General features: G+C 39.2%; 1 protein-coding gene across 2 annotated transcripts in view; it reads left to right on the top strand.

The window, feature by feature from the left end:
* Positions 1-27,216, top strand: part of GALNT7 (polypeptide N-acetylgalactosaminyltransferase 7) — a 170,390-nt gene that overhangs the window by 123,334 nt on the left and 19,840 nt on the right. Inside the window, exons 3-8 of one of the 2 annotated variants that reach the window (XM_011986088.1) lie at positions 15,359-15,525; positions 18,518-18,648; positions 18,889-18,968; positions 21,251-21,433; positions 25,154-25,271; positions 27,076-27,198. In XM_011986088.1, coding sequence (XP_011841478.1) covers positions 15,359-15,525; positions 18,518-18,648; positions 18,889-18,968; positions 21,251-21,433; positions 25,154-25,271; positions 27,076-27,198 — 802 coding nt within the window. Of the gene's footprint in view, positions 1-15,358; positions 15,526-18,517; positions 18,649-18,888; positions 18,969-20,926; positions 21,110-21,250; positions 21,434-25,153; positions 25,272-27,075; positions 27,199-27,216 lie in introns of both variants that reach the window. The other variant, XM_011986089.1, reaches the window with a different exon arrangement.

Below are 27,216 nucleotides of genomic sequence, written 5' to 3'. Positions count from 1 at the left end.
CATTATAAATTTAGTCTGTTTAGCACACCCTACTGTGGAGGAGGAAGCAGGGAGCTTCAAAACTGTAAGGCATCAGCCATTAAAACAGATTCTGTGTTTGCCAAGCAACCTTCTCATTGTAACCAGAGTTTGCAGGCAGAGTTTCCAGTGATGATTAGGTTGCATGAAAATTTGTTTTATTTTCTCTGATTTCAAACAATATTTTACATATCAGCTTTTTGTTTGGTGAACATATGTAATTCTCTTAAGTTTAATCCATTTTGCATATTATAAGAAGTTTTAGGACCTACCAAGTAGTACCATCTCTGTCTCTAGCTTACATTCCTGTAACTTCAACAATGACCATAGAGGAAGATCTCCAATAATCTCTTAATTTAAAGAGAAGATAGATAGATAGATTGATTGATTAAAACTTAGTGAAAAGCTCTCAGTTTAACTCTCAGTTCATTAATACATAATAAACTAAAGTTTACAAAAATATCAAGTGTAGCATGTTAGACATGGATTATTTGTCCATAAACAAATCTGTTTAACTAGTTTAACCTTAAAACAGACAAAAAAATGTGGAGCAGGGTGGTGCGAGCTACTAGTTGAAAGGATATATGAGTATCTCATAGAACCCAAGGTCAGGAAGTACACGATTGCTGTGGGAGACTCGGAAATACAAACATGAACTCTCATCTCTACTTCTTTCTCTCTGCTTCTCCGTGAAAATAGCTGCTCAGTCCTTGCCTGACAATGCAAGAGCCTAGTAGAAACCAACAAGAGTTTCAGAAGCTCAGAGTTTGCAGAGAAGGACTCTGACTGGCACTTCTCAAACAGGTGTGCACTCTGAGTCCATTTTGATGGTCTAGGGATGACATCACATGGTTGCTTTTTCTTGGGAGCTACTGTTTAAGGAGATTCTTAGAGAAGGGGACTTCAGTAGGGCCAAGTGATGGAGCTGCTTTCAGAAAAACAGGAGACGTTCTAGATATGTATTCTAAGTGTTGTCTGCAACTATTAAAAAATTGCTTTAAAATTTTGTTCAGAGTAAAATAATGAAAAAGCAAAGAGTAGGCAGATTATTAGTGCATGTTATACAATTTTAACCTATAAGAAGAAAGAAAGATGTGCAATACTTTTTTGTTTCCTTCTTAGTTATCTGCAGGAGTGATTTCCATGTTGAAAGTATTATAACTGACATCTTAAGAGTGCACTAGATTTGTTAAAGCCTTTAAAACCTCTTACAGCACGAGTATCAATATAGGAACTTGCCAGATGAGTTTGAGAGGAAGTACTGTCAGTAATCCGCAGGTACTGGAGAGAAGAGGAGAAATTTTAGGAAATTGGAGGTGGGAAAATAGTACCTTATGTTTTTCAAAGGGGAGAGAGAAAATTTGTTCCTGGAAACTTGTCACTGATACACAGTACTTAAAGGAGATCATTTGAACATATTTAAAAAGTAGCCGTCACTAGGTACCGGCATGGGGCTATGAAAAAGAGTTAGACCAAAGTCATAGCTATACCTAAAAGAAGATATGTGTTTACCTTAGCAGACCAGAAGACTGTGTGATAGATACCTCATGCAGCATGAGTTAGCAAGATATTTGAGTAGAGTCTTCAGATCCCCACGGAGAAGAGAAATAAATGTAGCCTGAATGACAGTGCAATTAGGTGAAATTGATGAGTGATATCAACCTCTCAGGGAAGACACATAGCTTTAAAACAATATTTGACCTCATAATTCTCCATATAAACAGTAGATAAAGTGGAATCATATTAGTCCAATTTTCAAGATAGAAAACTGGGAGGGATGGTTAGGCACAACAAATGACAAAATCCAAAGAGGGCAGAACCTGCTGGAACATACACCTAAACCAACAATATGAAATGCAATAAATGTAAACATGGTATTTTGTACTAAGTTCAACTGCTAAAATGCAAAATGGGAAACATTGGACTTAATAGTAATTCGGGGAGAAAAATTCTAGGGAATTGTGAGATAGCAATATGATATAGTTGCAAAAATACAGTGCCAATATAGTTTTAGATTATACTTGTAAAGTATCCTAAGAGTTGTAGCATTGATCTCGTATGTTGTACAGTTCACATCTGAATTATTACAGCAATCTTTTTTGGGAAAGACGTTGACAAAATGGGGCATTTCCAGAGAGGGATAATGAGGAATTTTAATCTATAAATTTCTTTCGAAGCTTAGATTTTTTATTTTTCGATGTGTAACGCACTGTATGGAATAAAATCTACCATACTGTGTTCCCAAGGAGTGTACTTTGTGTCATTCCAACCAGTGTCCATAGAAACTGAACACTTGGGTAAAATTCACTCCCCTCAGTCTATTGATTTTGAGCAGTTGGGTTTAACAGTAACCTAATAGGCCATTCTTGCATTGCTATAAAGGAATAATAGAGACTGGGTAATTTATAAAGAAAAGAGGTTTAATTGGCTCATGGTTCCGCAGGCTGTACAAGCATGGCACTGGTATATGCTTGGCTTTGGGGGAGGCCTCAGGAAGCTTACAATCATGGCAGAAGGCAAAGGGGGAGCAGGTCTCACATGGTGAGACTGAGAGCAAGAGAGAGTGGAGGGTGAGCTACACATTTTTAAACAACCAGATTTCACCAGAAGTCACTCACTGTTGTGAGGAGAGCACCAAGTGGATGGTGCTGAACATGAGAAGGCCGCCCCCACGATCCAATCACCGCCTAACAGGCCCCACCTCCAACACTGCAGACTACATTTTAATATGAGATTCTGGGGAGCAAACATCCAAACTATATCAAGTGATAAACTCTCCTTCCACTGAAAATGTATATTGATTTCTGAATACTAAATTAAACTTTGTATTCTACATTAGTAACATATTCAAGTGTCAGCACTGTTTATTATAAATTGTAAGCATTTTTCCACTTCCTTTTATGATGAAAATGAGCAAAAGAGGTTTTAGATGAAAGCAGAAGAGGTCCTCAATTTATTTAAAAATGGAGGCTGGGCGTGGTGGTAAACACCTGTAATCCCAGCACTTTGGGAGGCTGAGGCGGATGGATCACCTGAGGTCAGGAGTTTGAGACCAGCCTGGCCAACATGGTGAAACCTCGTCTCTGCTAAAAATACAATAAAGTTAGCCAGGCGTGGTGGCACGTGCCTCTAGTCCCAGCTACTTGGGAGGCTGAGGCACAAGAATCACTTGAACCCAGGTGGCAGAGGTTGTAGTGAGGCAGGCTCGTGCCACTGCACTCCAGCTGGGTGACAGAGCGAGACTTCGTCTCCATAGAAAGGAAAAAAAAAAAAGTATAGTTAAAAAATTAGTGTTTCTCAAACTGAGGATTTGTTTCCTATGCCTAAAGAATCTTCTTGGTTATACTTACTTCAGAATTAAGGGAAGAGAATCAAAAATGACTCTTTTTCTTGAGACTCCTAGTGAATGGTCTAAAAGTAAGAAACAACCTTTAAAAGGAGCAAGAGATGAGTAACTTCCACACACCAAATACACAAAAGCATGCACACACACACGTTATTGTAGATTAATGATAACGTATATTGAGTGCAGGGACTCGCAGCCTCAAAATGTTACGATTTCCATAGTCTGCTGAATTAGATATTGTCTGTTGATGAAATCTAAATATATCAAGGCTTTATATTAAACTACAGATGTTAAAAACATAGCTGATACAGAGAAAATGCAAGTGAGTTATTCATAGACATTTCATTTTTATTTTTAAAATCCATTTTTTTAAGTTATTGGAAAATCACTATGGAAATTCATTATTCTCATATTTTCTATGATGTCAAGCACCTGACCCACATAGCTACCCTGGAAATATTTTGTAAAATTACTCTAAGAATAACTCTAATCATTGCAAGCCTGTAATCTGAATGTGAGTATATGTGATCAGAGCAGTTCTACAATGTAGGTGAACCAGTACTGTCCTTGATGTTAGAGGATTTTAAAGCTTTCTTGGGAAATGAGCTACCCAAAAGGAGAAATTAGTCAAAAATATATATCAAGGCCCATCCATTTAAATGTTGACCTTCCTTCTTATTAGAACTATTACAAATTCTACACCAGTAAACTGAGAGGAATGATGCAGAATAGGGGGTTTTACCTCAATACAATGGCATTTCTTTCTTACTAAATCTTAATATCAAGGCTTTGTGTATTATAAATACTACTTCTGTGTGCTCTACCCAGTGGCTTCATCTCACAATGACAAACCAGAAAAGAGCTAAACTTTAAGATGCTGCCTTCAGGCTGACGGTGGCAAATGAAAGCTTGTAATTAAAGGTAGCTCAATTTGTGTTGGGCTGAAGCTTTCATTTGGGATAAGTGTCCAATCCAGTTGGCCCAAAATTCAGACTCCCTCTCTGGGCTGTTTCTGTGCTCCAGAGGGTCTCTTTTCCTCTCTTCCTTTTCTCTGTAGCACCCAGGTGACAGAAGGATTGTGCACCCTTGAGGAACATGTTGTAGGTGGTTCTGGCCTGCTAACCTCTGTCTCTGCTGCCTCCTCCTGGTTCTGGGTAAGGTGTTCCTGTCTTCCCAGGTATACTGGCACCCTTTCATCTGCTGCTGAAGGAACCCCTGCTGCAGTGACTTCTGTTCAGTTCTCTTGCTGCCTTCGGGACCAGTAGTCCTTTCCACGCCAGCCCCACTCTGGGGACTCATCTGCATTTCGGCTCTCACTGGTACTGTGGATCCTCTGAAGCCCGCTTCTCTACAAGACCCTGTCCTGTCTTAAGCCTTCCCTCCCACAGAGTTGCCACATGTCATCCTATTCCTTGTTACTGTGACCCCTGGCAGACCACTGGCTCTCAACTCTTCGCTACCATCCATGTTCCCCACTGGAAGCGTGTGGAAACTTCTGGGCTCCCTGGCTCCACCCTACAGCCAAGGGAGACTGCACAGCAGATGTGGAAAGGGAAATTGTCTCTAGTTGTCCTGCATAAGTACACTTCAGCATGGTATCTCTTTTACATGGCAACCACCTTTTATTGGATAATCTCCTCCAAAGCTGGGAAATGGAGGCTGCGCACAAAACCGTTCCTTCATCTGCCTTTGTTACCTTCTATCCCCTTGTTCCCTCCAAGTTTTCCACCTCTCCCTAGTAGGAGAGCGTCTACTTCCCTTTTCTGTGGAAGAGGAACATGTCCTCCTCCACAGAATATGGAGCCATGTAGACTTAACTTGTCCTGTTGCAGTTTTGCCATTGCACCTTAAAGTAGCACTTTCTCATTGTCTGAACAAGTACCCATGGTTCTTTATCCTGCATCTGAAAAAATTAAGGAGCATGGACACAAGCGTAGGGGTGGAGTGAAAGTTTAATAAGCGAAAGAAAACACTTCGCAGCGGAGAGGGGAGTTCGCGTGGATTGCTGAGTTACAGCTGACTCCAAAAGCTTTTATAAGAAACTCTTCTCATCTCTGTAGCTGTTTGAGTAACTTCTCATGTCAGTAAAGCTGTCTGTGCAACTCCCCTTATCTTATGCAGCTGTGGGTACGTCTCTAGGCAAGCACGAAGCGCCACTTCTCTTTTTTGTATAACTGGGTTTGTTTTAGGTAAGCCCCCATCCTCCCTGTGCGAGTTTCCGTGGAGCCCACCACGTATATGCCTGAAAAGGAGAGGAAACTTTTTCCTGGGAGCTTGCTAATTATACAAAGAACAAAGGACTTCTGTGCTGGATGCTGTCAGCTTCTCTGTGTGCAGGTGCAGCCTGAGTTTTCGTCCCAGGTTGTTTTGTTTTTGCCCATTGCCGTGACTTTTCAGGCAGACCACTTCTACACTCTTAAGTTTGCCCCAACTGATTTTTCTTTTCCCTCACCCTCATTCCCCACTTCAGAAGTGGGGAACTCTAACTGCTGTTAGGGAGGTTGGGCATTGATCTTTCTGGCTCTTTCTTGTTGGAGAGGGGCATTGTGTGAGGAACAGCAGCAGCTAGGATTCCTCCTGAGGCTGGTTTAAGGGTCCTCAGAAAAAAGGTGCGTTTATGTGTGGTTCCATTTGCATTACCATTTGGAGTTTGATAGCCTCTCGATGAAAAAAAACAATTTTGGTTATTAGAGAACATGTATTAAAATGAGACAAGGAAGGAGGTAAGGACGGCTTAAAAATCGTGAGGCTGCTGACATGCCCTGATAACTGGTGGCTATAGTTATGTCTGTTAAGATTTGGGTATATGGGGCTTGGCTTTGGTTAGCTTGCTTGCTTTCACCTTCCCAAAAAGGAAACCTCCAGGTTATGGGGGCACTTTATTTACTTTTATTACCTGGCAGACTTTGTAGGATAATTGCCCAGAACTAGAATATTGTTCCAGATTTTGACATTACCCATCCCTTTCTGTCTCCTCTGAGCTGCAGCCAGAGGTCACTGGTTGGTTTACAGGAATAAGCAGGGTTAGTCTAAAATGTAGGCAAGAACTTAAAAATAACTATTGAGACTAGAAATTAATGACAACTGTATGATAAGTTTGAAACATAATTTCCCTCTCTCCAGTCCTCCTTTTTGTTAAAAACAAATCATGATAGGACTGAGTTGTTTGCAAAATAGACTTTAGTTTTAAACTTGGTCTGATTATTGACATAAGTGCAGCAAGAATCCTTATTTTTACATAGGCTTTTTAGATTGGCTTTGATGGAACTTTGTTGCACAAGGAATCTTAGATAGGACTTTCTAAAGCTGATCCAGGCGTGGTGGCTCATGCCTCTGATCCCAGCACTTTAGGAGCCCAAGACAGGCAGATCACCTGAGGTCAGGAGTTCAAGACCAGTCAGACCAACATGGCAAAACCCCATGTCTATGGAAAATACAAGAATTAGCTGGGCGTGGTGGCAGGCACCCATAATCCCAGCTACTTGGGAGGCTGAGGCAGGAGAATCCCTTGAGCCTGGAGGTGGAGGTTGTGAGCCACGATCATGCCACTGCACCACTCGGCCTGGGCAACAGAGCGAAACTCTGTCTCGGAAAAAAAAAAAGTTACATCCTTTACTCATCACAGGTTAGGAACCCTGTACAGGGGCTGTGTAGATAAGGTATGAGACCAGTTTCCCAGGGGGCTTTTATTGGCTCTGCAAGTCAAGCTTGACTCTTTAAAGGGAAACATACTCTTCCAGTCAAAGCCCTAGTAAAACAACCAGTTTTTCCAATTGTGTACTGTTGCAAAATAAAGTGGATTCTTACTGCACTGATGCAAACGACTATATTGTTATAAGTCAAGAATACTTATAACCAGTTTCTGAATTCTAGAGAAACCAGGCAGAGAGAAACAAGCATGTTCCAAATTTTGTTCACAGGAATATACCTTACTTAGTTGTTAAAAGTTGTAGCTAACTTGAAAGAAAGTTTTCTTGACTCTGAAAAACAAAACAAGAATTAGCAGTGTTCAAAGCAAAAATCAAAAAGGTTCTTTTACTTTAATATTAGTTTAGTCCATTCCATTAACTCTTGTCTGCTTAATATTTGTAAACATTTCAGCTTTTCATGAATCATGTACATTTTTTCTATTATCAGAAACCTACATTCGAGAGTACCTATTAAAGTTCCACAGTGATTATAAACCATTTTTTGAAGAAGATTAAAATAAGACAACAATTGTCTGTAAATGACAGAATGTCTAGGGTGGTTACAGTCAAGAACATGATTGACAAAGTTGGTTATTTCCGTGGCATACAATAACCCAACATAACAACCTTAATTGTGATTGATAGCTCATATTCAGACATTAGAGCCTTAGCTATCCCATACAATTTTGGACATATTTTAATATTATTCCCTAAAACATAACCTGAAGAGTATTAGACATCATTTTGGCAATCCCGTGTACCTAACATGTTAAATGATCCTGTTTACCTCTCTTCTGCATGCTCCAGGGGCCCTCTGTAGCACCCAAAAGCAAGGGGTCAGGAAAGACAACCTTGAGACTGAAGTTTAATTTTGGGAAGCCTGTGAAATATGTTAGAGGTTTAAAACACTGGATATTATGAAACAAAATTTTACCGTAAGTCATTTGTTTTGCCAAAACAATGACTCAAAACTTTGAAAAAAACAAAACTTTTCATTAGCCCTTACTACCACATGAATAGAGAGCCAAATTTCACCCTTGCATTAGTCTACTATTAATGTTAACCCTAATTTTTAATGAAATTTTATAGACAATCCTATTCAATCTTAACCAGTTTGATCATGAGGTGAGATTTTTACATATTTTTTTATGGTTATTTTATAACCCTTTACAAGTTTTACTAAAGAGTAGGTCAGCATCGCCCAGCGCGGTGGCTCAAGCCTGTAATCCCAGCACTTTGGGAGGGTGAGATGGGCAGATCACGAGGTCAGGAGATCAAGACCATGCTGGCTAACACGGTGAAACCACATCTCTACTAAAAATAGAAAAAAAATTAGCCGGGTGTGGTGGTGGGCACCTGTAGTCCCAGCTACTCTGGAGGCTGAGGCAGGAGAATGGCATGAACCCAGGAGGTGGAGCTTGCAGTGAGCCAAGATCATGCCACTGCACTCCAGCCTGGGCGACAGAGTGAGACTCCGTCTCAAAAAAAAAAAAAAGAAAAAAGAAAAAAGAAAAAAAGAGTAGGTCAGCATCATAAGACAACCTTGTTGTGCTTTTATTTCAAAGTTTAATTTACAGAAAAAAAAATACCCTTTTGAATTTAGTCATATGTTCACACACACAGTTTCCTTTGCAAGATTAATGTTTACAGTCTTTTCACAATTTGCTTAAACCTTCTGCTTTATTTTATCTAATTTAAGACAATCCTAGGCAAAATGGACATTTCCATGCCTTCTTATAATCTTTTAACTAAAAACACATTTTGCTATTTTTACAAACCTTGCATGCAAATCCACGTTCAGTAGTCTCAATTACATGTCATAATGATAACTCTTAGCAATTTTTAAGTTTAATGTAAAGCCTGGTAAGTTGTTTTAATTATGTGTTAGGTGCAGATAAAGTCTGATTCCTTTTAGCATAGTTGGGAACATGGTCACTTCCATTTGTTCCCAGGCCATACTAATTGTGAAGCAGGCAAGTGGACAGTTTTTAAAAGGCCAAAGAAGCAGTTTGCAACCTTAAAACATTTAGCAAACCTAGCATCTGACCTGCATAATAAATTAGACCACATTTTTACACCTTGAAGACATTTGTATTTTACCAGTAATTACTAAGTCTGTTTTTATTTTAAATATTAAAGTCACGTGAACTGAAATGTACCACAGCTTTTACTCTTACTGCAAAATATTTAAGTGCTCATTTTTCTTAGAGCTCTTTTTATAGACTTCACATATATATCACATATATGACTGCACAGACAATCACAAGAAGATCCAGCAGCTCAGGGTGGAGCCCTTTTAAGAACAGGGCTAGGAATACAGTTTTCAGGGCCTAATAAGCATAGCCAGAAGACAAAGACAGATTTTGAAAGGGACTTATCCACCTCTAATTCCAGGGGTTCCATGAGGAGAACAGAGATTTCTCCAAAATGGGATTTGTGGCACCTTATCTGTTTTCCCAAGGAATCCCAGGCCACCAGAAGTCATTCTAGGGTCTTTCATGCATGCACCAAGAATGACAAGACACAGTGGAAAAAAGTGATTCAGTCGACTGGGGGGGAAAAAAAAAAAAAAAAAAAAACTTTTTCCAGAAAAACATATCTATGAAGAGAAAAACATAAAGGTCTTTTACATATACCCATAGCTCAGATATGCACTTTGAAGTAAGCTGAGCATTCTTTAAGAAAATCCTTTTTCATTAATTAAAACTTGACAGAGAATGTAAACAGTGATCCTCATCATTCCTTTTACTGGTTTGCACCACTATCTTTTCCCAATCATGTTAAGGTTCTCCAGTTCCCTTTGGGAGAAAGTGGCTCAGCTCAAGCAAGGGCAGGTTTTCCTCTGGACCACAGATCCCTCCAATGCCAAAGCTTGATATTTGAGGAGGTGATTGTCTGTTAGCCAGGGGCTTTCCTTAGAGGACAGCACTCCTGCTATATTGTATGGGGTGTAAACAGTTGTTTCCCATGGTTAACCCAGTGGCCTCTGGCACCAACAAAGCCACCATTGTAACTGCTTAGAGGCAGGCTGACCAGCCTTTAGCCACCAAGTTAAGTTCCTCACTTAGGTAACCCACTGGCTGTTGAGCTGGACCTCAAGCTTCAGCCAGAATTCCCAGGGCCATTTCCTTCTTTTCTGATACATAGAGACTGAATCCTTTTCCTTTGGGAAGACTGGGGGTTGATGCTTTAAGTAAGGCTTGTGTTAGCTGGTTAAAGGCTTTTTGAACCTTAGGTTCCCAGGTTAGTGAGAGAGTTTTAACTGCTTGAGTTTCTTTATGAGGTGGTATAAAGGGCGACCTATTTCACAGTATCCAGGTACACACAGTCTGCAAAATCCACTAATGCCTAAGAATCCCCTCAACTGGTAAAGGAAGTGGGTATCCTTTCCTCGCCTGATGCTCTGGTCCCTTCTGATAAGACTAGACCTAGGTACTTTACTGAAGTCTGACAGAGCCGAGCTTTAGATTTTGAGACCCTATATCCCTTTTCAGCTAAGAAATTGAGGAGAGCCTCAGTGCCTCCCTGAGACTTCCTTGGTTGGGGGACAGAGGAAAGTGTTATTTATGTACTGCAGAGTTTCAACTCGAGGGTGAGAAAAATTAGAAAGATCTTTGGACACGGCCTGTTTCAGCGACTTCTTTCTCATATTAAGGGCTGTCTGAGTAATAAACTTGTTCTTTAATGAATAAAAAGGTTTAAGGATTTTTATTTAGCTTTTGATCTATTGTGGAAAGCTTGGAGGAGTTAATAGGTTTAGCTCTAATGCCCTGCAAGTTCTCCAATATACACATTTGAAAGATTTTCCTTCCCCATTTTCTGATGCTATCATCATGGTCTCATTTAGAGTCCTCCAAGGGCACTGCTATTTTCCCCTCTGGATTCTCCATCCCTGGAACATCCAGGAGACTTTAAATACTTGGGTTAAATCTTGGAAGGCCTCTATACAGGAGTGAAGTTGGGGCTTGCCCAGAGTGAACTTTAGGGTCTGAGGGCTAAAGGAGATCCAGGCTGTGCTCAAGGGTAGTGAAGGCTTGAAGATGGGGTGTTACCCATGTAGAAGAGACAAGAGAAGAGGCATCCCTCAGTCTCCTTCTCTTCAGAGTGACCCAAGATGGAGGGAAAGGCTGGAGGGGCATTCCCCTTCACCCGCTTCCTCCCGTCCTCTGGGTCCCAGTGACTGTCATAGGTACCGCCGCATGGTTGCAAGTATGACCTTCACTTATGGCCCTGGAGAAGCTAGTTGGCATAACTAGTCAAGCTCATCTGCTTGTGGCCCTGGCCCTTCACCCTTGCTGGTTTCCTAGACCTACTTAGCCGGTAAGGTTCCCAGTGTACCCTAAGGGTCCACGAGACATTGTATTTGGGCAAGACACTTTAATGGAATGGAGGAAGTCTTTTAATATTATCTCTGGCTTCCCTTGCTATGGCCCTAGTGAAACACTGAAATCCCAGAGAATGGGACCAATTGACTTCCAAACATAAAATCCCCTTTTTGTTTAAGCGCCAATGTAGTTGGATGCAGACCAGGTGCCTCAAAAAAGAACATAGGAATTGAATGGCTGTCCTCTTGACTGTTAAAGATGGAGCTTCGATATTTACAGATGGGGCATGGAGCCTGGTCCCTAATAGAGGGACATAGGAGGGAGGGGAATCCGGGAACTAGAAGTTTTCGACAAACAGCCAACGAGACTCCCCATGGAGAAAAAAATCCCATCCCACTAGGTGGCACTGTAGGATCTGAGATGTTATGTAAAAACTGACTCTCTCTCTCCAGGCAGAAGTTAGAAAGAGAGGTTTGCGGGTTAATAGGCTGTCCCCATAGTATGCCTCCCAGCAGAAGAAAATTAACTTGTCTCATAAAGGAACTGTTTAAATTCATTGGACAGTGCTGAGCTTTTACATGGAGGGAAGAAACAACCCAAAAGGAGAAGGAAACAATCCAAATGGGGAGGGAAGAGGATTTTTACTTGGGGTGAAATATCCCCTTATATAGTGCCATCAGTGTCTATCATTAGAGGACAAAAAGCCCTTACTAGGTGAAAATTTAGACTGATCTTGAATTCCGTCTCCAGGAAATCACAAACACAACTGTTTGTCTTGGTAATCAGGAATGTAACTCCAAGAGTTGTTGTGTTTGTCAGTTAGTGTCTTAGTAATCAGGAATGTAACTCACCAACTGACTCTACCCAGCAAGATTATATCCCTAGGCTGCAAAATCATCTGTAACATTGCATACAAAGAAGGGATAAGAGGCATGATAGCCATGAAAAGAAAGAAGGAAAAATGCAGTAGGAAAAGACTGGAAGCCCTTGTGCCCATGCCCTGATAGCTGTCAGGGACTGGAGATAATACTGAGGGGTAGCCCCAGCCAAAAACCTTCATTTGCTCTAGAACGTCCTTCCAATCCCATGTGATGTCTGGGCCCTTTGTGAAAGGAAACTGGTTTGGGATAGACAAGAAGCCTCAGAAATGAAAGTAAAAGGTTAGAGGTCTGCTCTTCCTCACTCTTCTGATGGTCCCTTCTTCCTGCACCTAAATATGTTGTAGTTTTGCCATGCACCTTAATGTAGCAGTTTCTTGTTCTCTAAACTAGTACCTGGGTTCTTTGTCCTGCATCCAAGAAAATTGAGCATGGACACAAGGGTGGGGGTGAAGCAAAAGTTTAATAAGCGAAAGAAGAAATGCTCCGCAGCAGAGAGGGGAGTCCGAGTAGTTTGCCGAGTTACAGCTAAATCCAAAAACTTTTATAAGAAACTCTTCTCATCTCTGTAGCAGTTTGAGCAACTTCTCTTATCAGTAAAGCTGTCTGTGCAACTCTCCTTATCTTATGCAGCTGTGGGTATGCCTCTAGGCAAGCACAAAGCGCTGCTTCTCTTGTTTGTTTAACAGTGGGTTTGTTTTAGGTAAGCCCCCATCCTCCTTGTGCCAGTTTCCATGGAGCCCAGCATGTATATGCCTGAAAAGGGGAGGAATCTTTTTCCTGAGAGCTCACTGATTAACAAAGGGCTTCTGTACTGGACCATGTCTGCTTATCTGTGTGCAGGTGTAGCCTGAGTTTTTTTCCCAGTTTGTTTTAATTGTACCTGTCGCTGTGACTTTCCAGGCAGACCATTTCTGCAGTCTGAGTTTGCCCTAACTGATTATTCCTTTCCTTCTCCCTCAGTTCTAGAGGGTGTCTCAAAGTAGAAAGATTGTGGGGTGGAGAGTAGACATTACTGAGAACAAAATATAAGAGACATTTCAAAAATATTATCCCCAAAGCAATTCAGGAAAGAATTATGGAGCAGTTGTTATTTGTTATATGCTAGAAATATGGTAGTGAGCAAAATAGCTGAGGCTCCTGTCCTTAATGAACTTACAGTCTTGAAAATTTTGTAGGAAAGATTTCTATGCAAGGGCATAGAGGAATATACAAAAGGATGATTATTGAAACATTATTATGAAATCAGCAGAAATGCCCATCAATAAGGAAATAATTCAGTAGACTGGAACAGCCATACTATGGAACAGCTGTACTATGGAATATTCAATAATGTATTGAAACATTATTATAATGTTTTCATTCTTATTAAAAGAATTATGTAAGTCTTATACATGCTCACATGGGAGAAAAGTCTATACATACTCATCTGAACGTGTGTTCTGTGTACAGACCAGACATGTCTACATGAGTAGACAAAAACCTTAAAAAATATATTAAGCCAACTATTAACAATGATTTCGTCTAGGAGATGAGATTTGACATCTACTAGGGGACGTCTCTCTTCCTCAGAAAAGGGAAGTAGAAGCTCTTTGAGGGAGAGGTGGAAAATCTGGAGGGAACAACAAAACCTGCTGAAGAGAGGCAGGGAGGGAACTTTCACCTTCATGTCATAAACTTGTATGTTGTTTGAATTTTGTACAACAAACTATGCATTACTTTGTAATTCTTAAGACAAATAATGTAAGAAAAAGACATACCAATAGAGTTGCTCTGGTACACAACCTGGTTTACGTTTTTTGAATTATTATTTCTAAACTATACATTGGTGAAAGAAAAATATACAACAGACAACACAAAATTATGCTCTATTCCAGCTGTGTTGTCCCCCGTCCTCTATAAGAATGCAAGGCCTGGAGATGTTCCCCAAATCGAGGTTCCCTAGGACAGCAAAGGGGTCCCTCACCACCTTCTGCACCTTCACCCCATCCTTTTCCTCCCTCTTCAGCCCCTTTATGTTTCTAACTCTGTCCTGTCTCCCATTCAAAGTCTCTATCTTGCCCTTTTCCCCAAGTTGCTATCTTCTGCCTTAGAAGCAAGTCCCAAATTTCCTTTCATGTTTTACATATTTTCACCAATTCTGGTGTCTGTTGTAAATCAAAATTGCTGTCTGTCTCAGCCCGTTCTGCTGTTTTAAGCCTAGCAGTTAGAGTCAGAGGAAGAAAAACGTTGCCTGAGTCCCTATCTGGGTTATAGTTTGTTTGGGGGTTTATTATCCCTACCCATCTAAAATTAGGCATACCTTGCTCTGCCTGCTTTAGTTTCTCTCCAGAAACATTACATCTTCCTACAAGATCTGTTTTCCCTACTACTGTGTTTTTGAACTTATTCTGAAAGAGTGTTTGGTCCCTCCCAACTTTGGGTTACACTGCAAAGTACTCTTTCAGAATCAAAATGAGTCTTTTTACCAGACCCTGTTTGGGGTTTCTTTTATTTAGGAAGAGTCTTCTGGAAACTGTACTCCTGCTACAGTTGTTTCAAATAGTTGTGTAGAACAACTAAGCTCTTTAGCTAATCTAAAAGCTCTAAACAATATTAGCACTTTGTTCATTCCACAGTAAATTTCTGAATGCTTGCTATATGCCTCAGGTCAACCTGTTTAATTTTTTTCTGAATATTTTAGTCAAACATAGTAATATAATGTGTTTAGCTTTCAAATACAGTAATATAATGGTTTATTTATAGCAAGTGAAATAAATCTCTTGTGCCAAAAGCTCATTTCAAAAAGGAAAATAAACTAAGATCCAGGTCATGGGGGGGGGAAAAAAAGAGCCAACCACCTGATAGCTGTAAATACTCTCTTAAGCATCCTCAACATAAATTCACAAATTAGTTCTTTTTATTACAGAATAAGTGCTGGTTATGCAGTAGCTTTATCTAGGAGTAACTTTATCTCATAACAGTTAAATTTTGAAGGCTATATTTCATTCACTTACCGTAGTTAAGTCGATAATATGTAGTCCAACCAGAAAATATAGTCAGCTTGGAACCAAGCATTGTAGATTACCTGTAAATAAATATGATGAAATTTTCTCTTTACAGATGCAAGTATTGGCATTACGATGAAAACTTGCTCACTTCAAGCGTTGTCATTGTCTTCCATAATGAAGGATGGTCAACCCTCATGAGAACAGTCCACAGTGTAATTAAAAGGACTCCAAGGAAATATTTAGCAGAAATTGTGTTAATTGACGATTTCAGTAATAAAGGTAATGGCTGTAAAACTCACATTTTGTCCATAAAATAAGTTAAGCATGAATAATTGCAAAAATATGATTTTGAAATAATTAGCTTTAAAAAATTAATTGCATCTATTGATAGCATCTATTATCAACAAGTTGACGCTGTGCCGAGCATTGTTGTGAGTTATTTTGTTTAATACTAACAGTAATCCTTAATACTAACAGTAGATATTATTATGTCCATTTTACATGCTCAGAGATGTACAAGTAGTACACAAAACTTTGGTTGTACACAAAAATTTAGTAAAAGTATACCACTGATTGTAATGTTAGAAGTGAAGATAAACATAGGTAGCATGAAAATATCATTCAGAATGGCTTTATAAAAAAGCTTCCTCCAAAATGTAATTGAGAATTCTTGCAGTCTGGATAAACCTTTGCTGGTTTTGCAAGGGCATGATTACAGTTGTGAAACTGTACACATATGTTAGCATGAATACCTAGAAATATGACCTATTTTTCCCTTCGTCTCTGTGCAGCTGATCCTTTTATTAACTAGTCATTTTTAAGTACACTGGAGAATGTATAGCTTTAAAATTTTTAGTGGTATCAAATGCATTTAGAGGCTTTAAGATACATTAAAACTTTTTTCAGTTCTCATGTTAATGTCAAATCTAAAAGCTTTTAGGCACAATGTTTTGTGTATGTCCATTTTGTTGCAAATTTCTATGACAGTAATGTTTTCATTAAAATACTATTTCTATCTTAAGACAAATGATATTGTTGATACAATAATAATTTACATGTACAAAAATCTAAATCTATAAAATAACTTTTCAAAATCCCCCAATTTTACTAATTTTAAGAACCTGTGTATTAATACCAGTAAAAGTTTACCATATCCTAAAAAAAAGTGAAGATACACCAAAAGGTATTGAGCATCCTCAAATAACTAAGAACACAATTTCAGACCTCAGAGTATTGTGTATTTTTTTTACTCTTGTCTTTTTTTTTATCTTTACTTCTTTTACCAATCCCTAATGAAGACAGTCGTGCAGGGTCCCTTGAGTTTAGAGTAGGCAGAGAAGTTTGGGCTACCCTTGAACAAAAGTACAGCTTTAATTAGTTTTTTCAATTTCAAAACAACCTTAAAATCAACCTTAAAATCTCAGTCCTATCCTTAGTAAAATTACATACTGTTTGGTTAATCAGACTTGAGTGATAATTTGGTATGTACTTTCCCTAATATATTCAGAAAGTAAAACTTTTAAGATAATGATTTTTCTTTTGAAGACAAAATGCATATAAAAGGAGCTAACTCATAATAACACTTGGGTTTCTGGGCATTATACTATTCTCTATAAAGGTTTGGGGCTTTTAACAATAGAGCAAATTACTCCACACACGTGTGCATCAGCTAACTGTGGCTGAGTTGGTCCGAAATAAAAGCAAACCCACACTCTCAGTGGCTCGCACAGTGAAGGGTTAGCTTTTGCTCAAACTACACGGTCCCTGCGGGTCAGCGCTAGCTCTGCTCCCCATCCTCAGTGCAGGACCCAGGCGTGCAGAACAGCCTCAGTTCGGACACTGCCTGCAGAGGGGCAGTGGGAAAGAAGACACACACAAGCGGCCTCTTCACGCTTCTATGCGAGTGACTGATGTCATTTCCACCCACCTCTCATTGGCCACAGCAAGTCACACATGTCCCAGCCTGCAGTCAGAACCAAGAATCTAAACTCGAAGCATAGGCCATCAATTCATTTCTGCCCATAAAAACTTAAGATGTGTTTAAGTTGCATATGCAAAAAATCCTCCTAATGGAATTCAAAAAGGCTTTAAAAAATGATTTAGGACTGCACTGAACTTTAAAAAGAAGATGATAAAGACTTTTTTTTTTTTAAGTTAACTTGAAGGGAAAATTACTCAGGTTTTCTGAGGGGAAAAACATGATTAAGCACGAGAATCTTATTTATAATACTTATTAAAACTGGGTACCAAAATAGAAAGTTCTTTTTCTCAATTCCAGATACCCACATGTGAGTATCTTACTAATAATATATGCCCTAAAATGAGTAAAATATTAAGTATACAGTCTGATTTGCCCATTTAACCACTAACTCGTCTCTAAATACAGCAGTTTTCCTGTGATTGCATATTCATGGGCCAAATTTTTAAGCAATTTTAAAACAATTTGTGTGTCCTCAAGAAGCATCTTTTAACTGATCTGCAGCTCATTCTGACTGTGGTGAGCTAATTTCATGGACTCACAGTGGTACAAACAAAAGCAGTTCTCTTATAATGGGAAGCCAAAGATAGAAACTTTGCCAGATGTGTCTAGTTTTTATAACACAAAACTTCCTCTACTAAATTACAAACACATATTATACATATATGTATGTATAATTAGAATTATCTTTATAATGTATAATTATACATTTGATGCTTAAGATAAAGAGAAAATGAGATTTTTTGATTATTTGCCAACTTGGTGGAAACCATATTCATCATATGAAGGTTGCAGCTTTCAACACTGATTGTGGTTGGGGAAAGATGGCCCAGAAACAAATGTTAAATAACCTATACCCTGTGTGGATTCCAGTGAAGTTGTACAGTATTATTAGTAGGCAGTGCATCTTCAGAAACCCTAACCATTGCTTCTGCCAACAGCCAACAAAATGTTGTTCCTGAAAGCGTTCAGATTTGACATTAACATGTGAACAGGAACAAAAATTTTAATATCTCTTAAAACCTTAACTGTCAATTGGAATAATCACTGTTTAGAGGGACGTTTGATAATTCTCAGACTAACCAGTTCTCTGTAGGCATATTAAACTCAAAATTAACTTAAATAATATACTTCACCTTCCTTCTTAATAGATAAAACGTTCAATCTGGTCCATGTAAAATTACTGTCTACCCAATGCACCTGTTTCTTATTCTTGTTTCCTGAGAAAAATAATAATTAATTGGTTTCTGTTTATTAGTCTAATTTATAATATCAATTGATTTTTCTTAATAGAGCACTTAAAAGAAAAACTGGATGAATATATTAAGCTGTGGAATGGCCTAGTGAAGGTATTTCGAAATGAAAGAAGGGAAGGTTTAATTCAAGCACGAAGTATTGGTGCTCAGAAGGCTAAACTTGGACAGGTAGGAAGCATTTGATATCTACAATGTCAACATTTTGGGTTTGGTAACTAAATCATATACATTTTTAATCATTCTTCAGTTTTTTTTTAAATTGAAATGAGAATGCTGGCTTAAACAGATAACTTGTGTGTCAGAATTGACTATAATGCTAATTTTTATTAGCATCTAATTTTAAATTGTGTGTAATATATGATGTAACATATACGAGGAGTATTCTTTCACCTGCCTCTTTTTTTTAAGGTTTTGATATACCTTGATGCCCACTGTGAGGTGGCAGTTAACTGGTATGCACCACTTGTAGCTCCCATATCTAAGGACAGGTAACATTACCTTGCTTTTTTTCTTTCCTGGTTGAAAGTAAACCTTGTCCTGGAAGGGCAAATAATATTTTCATCCTTTGATTCCTGTTCTATTCAGTGTGTCAAGTGTGCATTAGTGTTATCCCTCATCTAGTTGTTTCCTTGGGTGAAGCTAGACTGATACTGTGGACTGATTTAAATGTAGGCAGTCTGGCATTTGGGAAAAACCCAGGGTTCCTCACTCAGGAATCATTTTGTGGTTGGGTTATTAAGACTCCTCTATCTCCAGGCACTTTCCCTAAGAGTAATAGGAATTGCTCCCTCTAAACTGGGGTAAGAGTTCTAAACACTTGAGGAACCATGCTTTGAAATTATACCTATTGATTTTTGTGACTTTTAAATTAGTACTTTCAATAGTAAAGACCAAGTGTTACTTGTGTCAAGGATTTGGGTTCCTATAGAAACATTAAAGTTTAGAAATACACAACTATTCCATGGAATTGTGGCAATCACCATTAAATTTCCAGAAATGTCTAAAACAATACAAGGCACCGTCAGTTTTCTAGCTCCAAAGGCTTCCTTGCTTCTAGTCCATAATTTGGAAAATAAAACATGTCCGTGTGGCAAATGGCAAATGGCATGAATCAAAGGCAGAACTTTGGAGGATTTCATCATGAGAGGATTTAATGTGAAGGCCGATCACGAACATTTTTCACATGCTGTCTGATTTAATCCTCACAGCAACCCTGCAGGATAGAGATTATTAGCCCCATTTGACTGAAGAGGATACCGAGGCTTAGAGAAATTAAGTAATTTTCCCCAAATCAGATAGCTAATAAACTGTCAGACCAAGACCTCCCTGGGACACTTTACGCTGCACCATGTATTTAGGAATGTGAAAATCATAAGAAGTGAGGAAAGTTAACTGACCAAGTGTCAGATAACTCTCTCTAGGTGAATTCCAGCAGGCTTCTGGGTAGTAAGGAAGTGCTTTTCCAGATTCCAGTGGCAGATTCCACGAATCTGACAATGACCCTCCAGTGTGAGTTCACAGAAGGAAGCACCTGTTCTAGACTCTACTTCCTCCATATTAAAGTTCTAAGCCCTGTAGGTTTTCCCTTTTACTTGGTTTTTAAACTTCTTAAAAGCACCTTGACCTGGATATAAGCAGCTGTCATTTTTGTTTTAGGAAAATAGATTTTAAAATCCTTTCTGAGGAGATGAACATTGCAACAAGCAGGGTACCAGATAATCTTTGTAATGTCACTTTGACATCGAATTGGTTATAGAGTACTAGCATTTTCGTGAAGCCCAAATATAAGAGATTTTTTGTTCCAAATTCTCAGACTACTTCTTAAGTTCTTCAGCAAGTTTTGAGGGATTTTTTTTGCTTTTTTTTTTTTTTAAAGCAACAATACCTTTTTTTTTTTTTTGCAATAAAAGCTGTTTTCTTGCAGTTAGAGGAGTGAGGAAGATCAAGCAAAAGTACAGAAACAAATTTTCATAATAACTATTGCCAAGAAATAGAAAGCAATAAAGGGTCGAGAGAACCGCTAAGAATGTGGCAAGTACTATTGGTGACCCCACACACACATTCGTGCATGCACACGTGCACGTGAGCTTTTTCATGGGTGATAGGGAAAATAACAGGCAAGAAAATCTTATAAATAATATAAAATTACCAAAATAAAGTTGCCTTTAGTACCAAAGTGGAAAGGAGAAAAACTCTATTAAACTCAATGATATAGTTCTTTGTCCCTGACATTCGTCTGTAAGCCTAGGGAGAAGGCTCCTCTCTCCTGCCCTTACAAAAACAGGCTTTTTGGCTTTTATGGGACATTCATTTACTGTATTTCCCATTAGATACTAAAGCCCCCCAGTGCACAAACAAATCAACAACAAAAAGAGATAATGTAGTTAGGCATGCTGAACTAGTCTTGGGTTCTTAAATGCTTTTTCATTTTCTGTAAATGTTTCAGAACTACATGTACTGTGCCTCTAATAGATTACATAGATGGGAATGATTATTCCATTGAACCACAGCAAGGTGGGGATGAAGATGGTTTTGCCAGAGGGGCCTGGGACTGGAGTTTACTATGGAAACGTATTCCTCTAAGCCACAAGGAAAAGGCCAAAAGAAAACATAAAACTGAACCTTATCGGTAAAGACTATTACTTTATTTTCTTATGTTGAATGTTTATCTAAGTTCTTTTTTTGTTTCTTCCCCATGAACTCGTATAAATGTGTGGGTCCATACGTACGCTTCCATTTGATCTTTGCTGCCATCATCAACACAATACAGAACCATTTGCACTGTGCCGCTTATAGATGTCATAAATGGCAACACATATGAAATTATACCCCAAGGGGGCGGTGATGAAGATGGGTATGCCCGAGGAGCATGGGATTGGAGTATGCTCTGGAAACGGGTGCCTCTGACCCCTCAAGAGAAGAGACTGAGAAAGACAAAAACTGAACCATATCGGTAATCACTAAATCACTTACATATTTTTCTTTTCTCCAGTTGCTGCTAACCTATTAACCTCTTGCCAAGCGAAAGATTTGTTTTTAGAACTGTAGATGCTGTCTCAGATTCTGAAAGAGCATCTTTCCTTATACTGTTTCAGAGCTTTCACTCTACTCCACTTGCTCCGCTGTACTTGCTTTTACCCTAAATGCGATGTCCACTACTGAGACATACACACTTTCATTGGGGAAAGAAAAATAATGTAATATGGCATATGTTCCAAGTACAAGTGAAAAAAAAAAAAGAAATCTTAGTTATCCTGGATTAGACATCAGATTTTATTCTTTTGATGACAGTGTCATTCTATACATTTAAAATACATAAATTACTTTAATCCAACCAAGACTTTCATTTCCACATTCATGCCGTGGGTATAATGTTAACAATGAAGAGCACTAGCAAGAGATTTTTGGGTTTTTCTCCCCTTTTTCTGTTATGTTAACTCTCAAATACTAATTTTGTACTAAAATCTGATGAATCACAATACATGACTTTAAAAAACATTACGTAGAATCCTTTATTGCTTCATTCTCAGAAAAGTGATTTATTAAAAGAAAACTCTATTCAAAAATCAGCTTTTGACCTTCTTGTGGTTCTTTTAGTAGAACAACTTATGCTACTCTCTTCTTTTGATCTTGTAATTAGAACATTTTACTGTCTCTGTAAAAAGTGACCCCAAATGAAATGTTTGCTCAAATGTTAGTATAGCCTTCTCCTGAATGTGTCTAATCTCATTTTTCTGATCCTATGGTTCTGCTTTTGGTCTCTCTCTCCTTGTTACACTGCTCATAATGTTAGAATTCTGTTTTGGGATGGTGCTTCCAATGTCATGGAAATGCTGGTGGGATTTGGGCATGTCATGATATCAAGATACTGAATGGCAAACATAAAGAAGTTATAGCACTTATTAATTATAGTAGCTTAATTGGACATTTACCAAATTTTTTTGGTAAATTTCTTATTCAGAATAGTCCAGGAAATTACTGCTTACCTGCTTAACTTAACACATAACTGTGGGAGAAAAAAAATAAAGAGTGCTGAGCAATTTTATATTTCTGCTAATTCCATAGGCCAGTAAAGAAAATTTTTTAAGTGAGCTAGAAAAATTAAAGGGAGGTTATCTGCTAATTAACTCACTGGTGTCCATGTTAAGATGCATTTTCAAGTATATACTGAGATGAATGGGAATCTATTTAAAGATAAAAACACAGCTGCCAGGCAAGGTGGCTCACGCCTGTAATCCCAGCACTTTGGGAGGCCGAGGTGGGAGGATCACCAGAGGTCAGGAGTTTGAGACCAGCCTTGCTAACGTGGTGAAAACCCATTTCTACTAAATATGCAAAATTAGCTGGGCATGGTGGTGTGCGCCTGTAATCCCAGCTACTCGGGAGGCTGAGGCAGGAGAATCGCTTGAACCTGGGAGGCAGAGGTTACAGTGAGCCAGGATCACACCACTGCACTTCAGCCTGGGCAACAGAGTAAGACTCGGTCTAAAAAAAAAAGACACAGCTAAAATGGAATAATCTTAAATGACAGTTAAATAAAAGTGACATGAAAATATCACCTAAAATGTAATAGTGTTATTACTGAGTTAGACAGCATACTTTAAGAAAAGGCATAAGAGAACAACTTTTTCCTGATGCTGTTTTCTTTTAGTATTGAAAGTATTTCTTGATTCATTATCCACTCAACAAACATTTATTGAGTGCTTACCGTATGCCAAGCACTATTTTTGGGGATACATTTTTAAAGATATGTTTCCTCATTGAATGTAAAATACAGTGAGTCAGACAGAAATTAAACAGATAACTACATAAATAACCCTAAAATTAGCCTGGTGTGGTGGCACGTGCCTGTAGTCCCAGCAACTCAGCAGACTGAGGCAGAGGGATTGCTTGCCCAAGAGTTCAAGGCTGCAGCGAACAATGATTGTGCCACTGTACTACAGCCTGGGCAACAGAGTGAGACCCTGCCTCACAAAACAAACAAAACTCTGGAACAGCAGCTGTGATAAGTAGTATGAAGAAAAATCACAGAGTACATGAGTTTATGGAAAGATGAACCTAATCCAGCTTGGGAAATCAGGAAAGGCCCTTCTGACAAAGTGTCATTTAGGCTGAGACCTGAAGGACGAAGGCCCAATTCTGTGGAGAGGGAACATTTCAGGATCGTTAATAACATGAATGAAGGCCTTGAGACAGAAAGGAGGCCTGCACATTCTAGGTAGGAGCAGAGCAGCGAAGGACTCAACGGGAAGAGAGACCGTGGTGAGCCCAGAGAGCCGGGAGAGGCTGGTATCACGCAGGCGCATGCGGAGGAGTCTGCTCTGGCTACTGTGTGATTAGCCTTGAGTAGGGGGCAGAAGAGAATAAAGGACACAAGCTCGGGACATATTGGAAAGTCCAAGCAGTGTTGGCCTGGTCTAGGCTGGTGGCAGTGAAGTTGGAAATAAGTCAGCAGATTCAAGATACATTTTCAAGGCTGGGTGCGGTGGCTCGTGCCTATAATCCTAGGACTTAAGGAGGCCTAGGCAGGTGGGACTTTTGATCCCAGGAGCTCTAGACCAGTCTGAGCAACATGGCCAAACCCTGTCTCTACAAAATACATAAAAAGGTAGCTGGATGTGTTGGTGCGCACTTGTATTCCCAGCTACTCAGGAGGCTGAGGTGGGAGGACTGCTTGAGCCTAGAAGATCAAGACTGCAGTGAGCCACAATCATGCCACTGCACTACAGGCTGGGCAATAGAGTGAGACCATATCTCAAAAAAAAAAAAAAGATTTTTGTTTTCAAGGTAGAATCAATGGAACCTCGAAATATGTTCCAATGAACCTATTTGAATAGATTGAATATTATGTATGATGAGGAAGTTACCCTAATAATAATGAGTGCCCTAAAATTTAAGAAACATGATGAATTAGTAATTAATTGTTCGGGGAGGGGAGCAGGGAGTAAAATAAATTCTGCTGTCATTTCTCCCAATGGTGGGAGTGACTTGTCCCTAAGAAGCTACCAAATCTTTTTTCTCTTGGACCTAAAAAGTATCTAATTTAAGGTCCATTCAAGAAGCCCCACAGATCCACAGATCACCTTTTTGCATTCCTACCTCCTGGCACAGTAAATACCTATGTCTAATTCTCCTGTGTCGTTTCTGTGCTACATTTGCAAACTCTGAATGAACTGTGGCTGTTCTACGATGATTTACACCCTTATTTGGCGAGTCCCTGAGCTATAAAATTTAAAAATGACAGACTACTTCCATGGTGTATGGTTTTGTTCATCCAAGAATGACTCATAAATCAATGCAGAAGCAGTTAGCAGACCACGGCTGTATGGCTCAGTGTTTTTAAGAGTGAAAGAGAAAATTCTGTATTAACTAAAACTAAGGCTTAATTTTTAAATCGACAAAGGAACCAAGGCGCCCTCTAATGGTGAAATGAAACAATGCTCTATTTTGTAATGAACTATAGTTTCAGTTAGAAATTGTGGTGAATTCGTTAGGGAATTATGAACAGATTTTTTTCTTTTTTTGTAAAGGCTTTATAATTTCTTCATGTTTGGCCATCAGTTTTGTGTTTGCTATGCATTTTTAGGCTGTATTCTACAAGGCTTCTTGCCTATTGGTGAAGGGTTATTGGGGGTTTGTCTATGATGGTTATTGCAGTGTTTCTTTTTCTTAGGTCCCCAGCCATGGCTGGGGGATTATTTGCCATTGAACGAGAGTTCTTCTTTGAATTGGGTCTCTATGATCCAGGTCTCCAGATTTGGGGTGGTGAAAATTTTGAGATCTCATACAAGGTAACATTTTATTTCAACAGATGGAATTTTCCAAGTAGTTACTAACTTCTGTGGCTTTCAGATAAAGCTGGTTTCTTGTAGGGGGATAAAACCACAATGATATAATGCATTTCTCCAAATTATGTAAAGAATGATTTAACGAAAATGGATGCCTTTGAGGGAAAAATAAGGCGAAATGCAAGCTCCAAACTTACCATATATATACAGGGCTCAGCTCAAAATTGTGGCTAGCAACCTTTAGAAATGAAAATACCCCCACACCCCAACTTTCTATATACTGGAGCTTTTTATTATAGAAGCCGTTGGAAGAATCTGCGTGCATTAGGGCCACAGTTGACCACCCACTGATATAGTCACCCTTTATCACTAGGACATGATTCAAGACAGAAGTAGAGCCCCGCAATGGCTGCATCCTCAGGCTGACTTTGGAGCTGTCTTCCTGCAGCGCCTCCCCTGTTGTTGAAGCAGTCTTGGAGCAATACTACCTTCCATGCTCCAGCCCCCACCTCAACCCCCATTCCTACCCCCATTTTCCAAAAGAAAGAGAGAGAGAACTATATCACAGTTTGAGTTCAACAGGTTTTCATTACCTCTTGTCTTAAATGTCCTGTGCTTAGCACTGTGAGGGATAGAAGAGGAGTAAACCAGTCCTTGCTCTCAAGGAATTTGATAAGAAGGTATTGGAATTATACTTAAATTCATAATGCAAGAAGGCAGAATGGCATTCAGTTGGTGGGTTTAAAAAACAGTGTCAGGCAGGCACGTTGGCTCACGCCTGTAATCCCAGCACTTTGGGAGGCCGACATGGGCGGATCAGGAGGTCAAGAGATCGAGACTATCCTAGCCACACAAAAAATTAGCCAGGCATGGTGGTACGCATCTGTAGTCCCAGCTACTTGGGAGGCTGAGGCAGGGGAATTGCTTGATCCAGGTGGCGGAGATTGCAGTAAGCCGAGATTGCACCACTGCACTCTAGCCTGGGTGACAGAGCAAGAGAGGAGAGGGGAGGGGAGGGGAGGGGAGGGGAGCAGCGTTGTGCTAGATGTAGAATTTGAGGCAGAAGTAGAAAGATGGGTATGATGTTAGTAAGTACAGATAAGGGACAGGAGGGGGACTTCTAAGCAAGTAGCATGGGAGAAGTACAAAGAAGGGAACACAAGGAACGTATTCAGAGAACAGCAAGGAGCACACTTGGGCAGAATCAGGCAACATGAATAAGGAAGACATCTAAAAGATCAAATGGGAAGGTGTATTAGGGCCATATTGAAGAGAGCCTTTAGAGCTGAGTTAAGAGATTTTTATTTAATTTGATAAGCAGTGGAGAACGATCAAAGATATTAAGCAAGGGAATAACATGACCCAAAGCTGCCCTTCAGCTGTAATAATCTCTTGCTATAAATAAGGATAGTTGAGTAGAGAGAAGCTGAAGGTGAAGAAGCCAGTTAGGAGGTTATTATAATAATCACCCAAGTAGGAAATATATTAGCAATGGAAATGATGAATGAGGAATAAAGAATCCACATGACTTTGCAAGGTTATATTGGGAGAAAGTTGCTAGGGGCTATGAGTATACAGTAAGAGGCCCCTTTGTAGCAGTTTATTATTAATACTATATTCCCTGTTGCCTTCTTGGTTGTTACATGAACTTTTAAAAGCAAATTATTTTAGGAACTTGTTTAGTTTAAGAATTCTGTGTGGACATTGTATATAATTAGATTTTAGATTTACACTTACAAGATAAATTTTCAGTTATGGTTTATGTTTGTATTTGAAACAAGTTTCACAATGTGTTTTTCCTTCATAGATATGGCAGTGTGGTGGCAAATTATTATTTGTTCCTTGTTCTCGTGTTGGACATATTTATCGTCTTGAGGGCTGGCAAGGAAATCCTCCGCCCATTTATGTTGGGTCTTCTCCAACTCTGAAGGTGAGTTTTTTGGATAAA

This window comes from Mandrillus leucophaeus, unplaced genomic scaffold (genome assembly GCF_000951045.1).
Source record: "Mandrillus leucophaeus isolate KB7577 unplaced genomic scaffold, Mleu.le_1.0 Scaffold292, whole genome shotgun sequence".
Classification (NCBI taxonomy): domain Eukaryota; kingdom Metazoa; phylum Chordata; class Mammalia; order Primates; family Cercopithecidae; genus Mandrillus; species Mandrillus leucophaeus.
The sequence above is the reverse complement of the archived record's forward strand: the minus strand, read 5'-3'. Positions and strand labels throughout refer to the sequence as shown.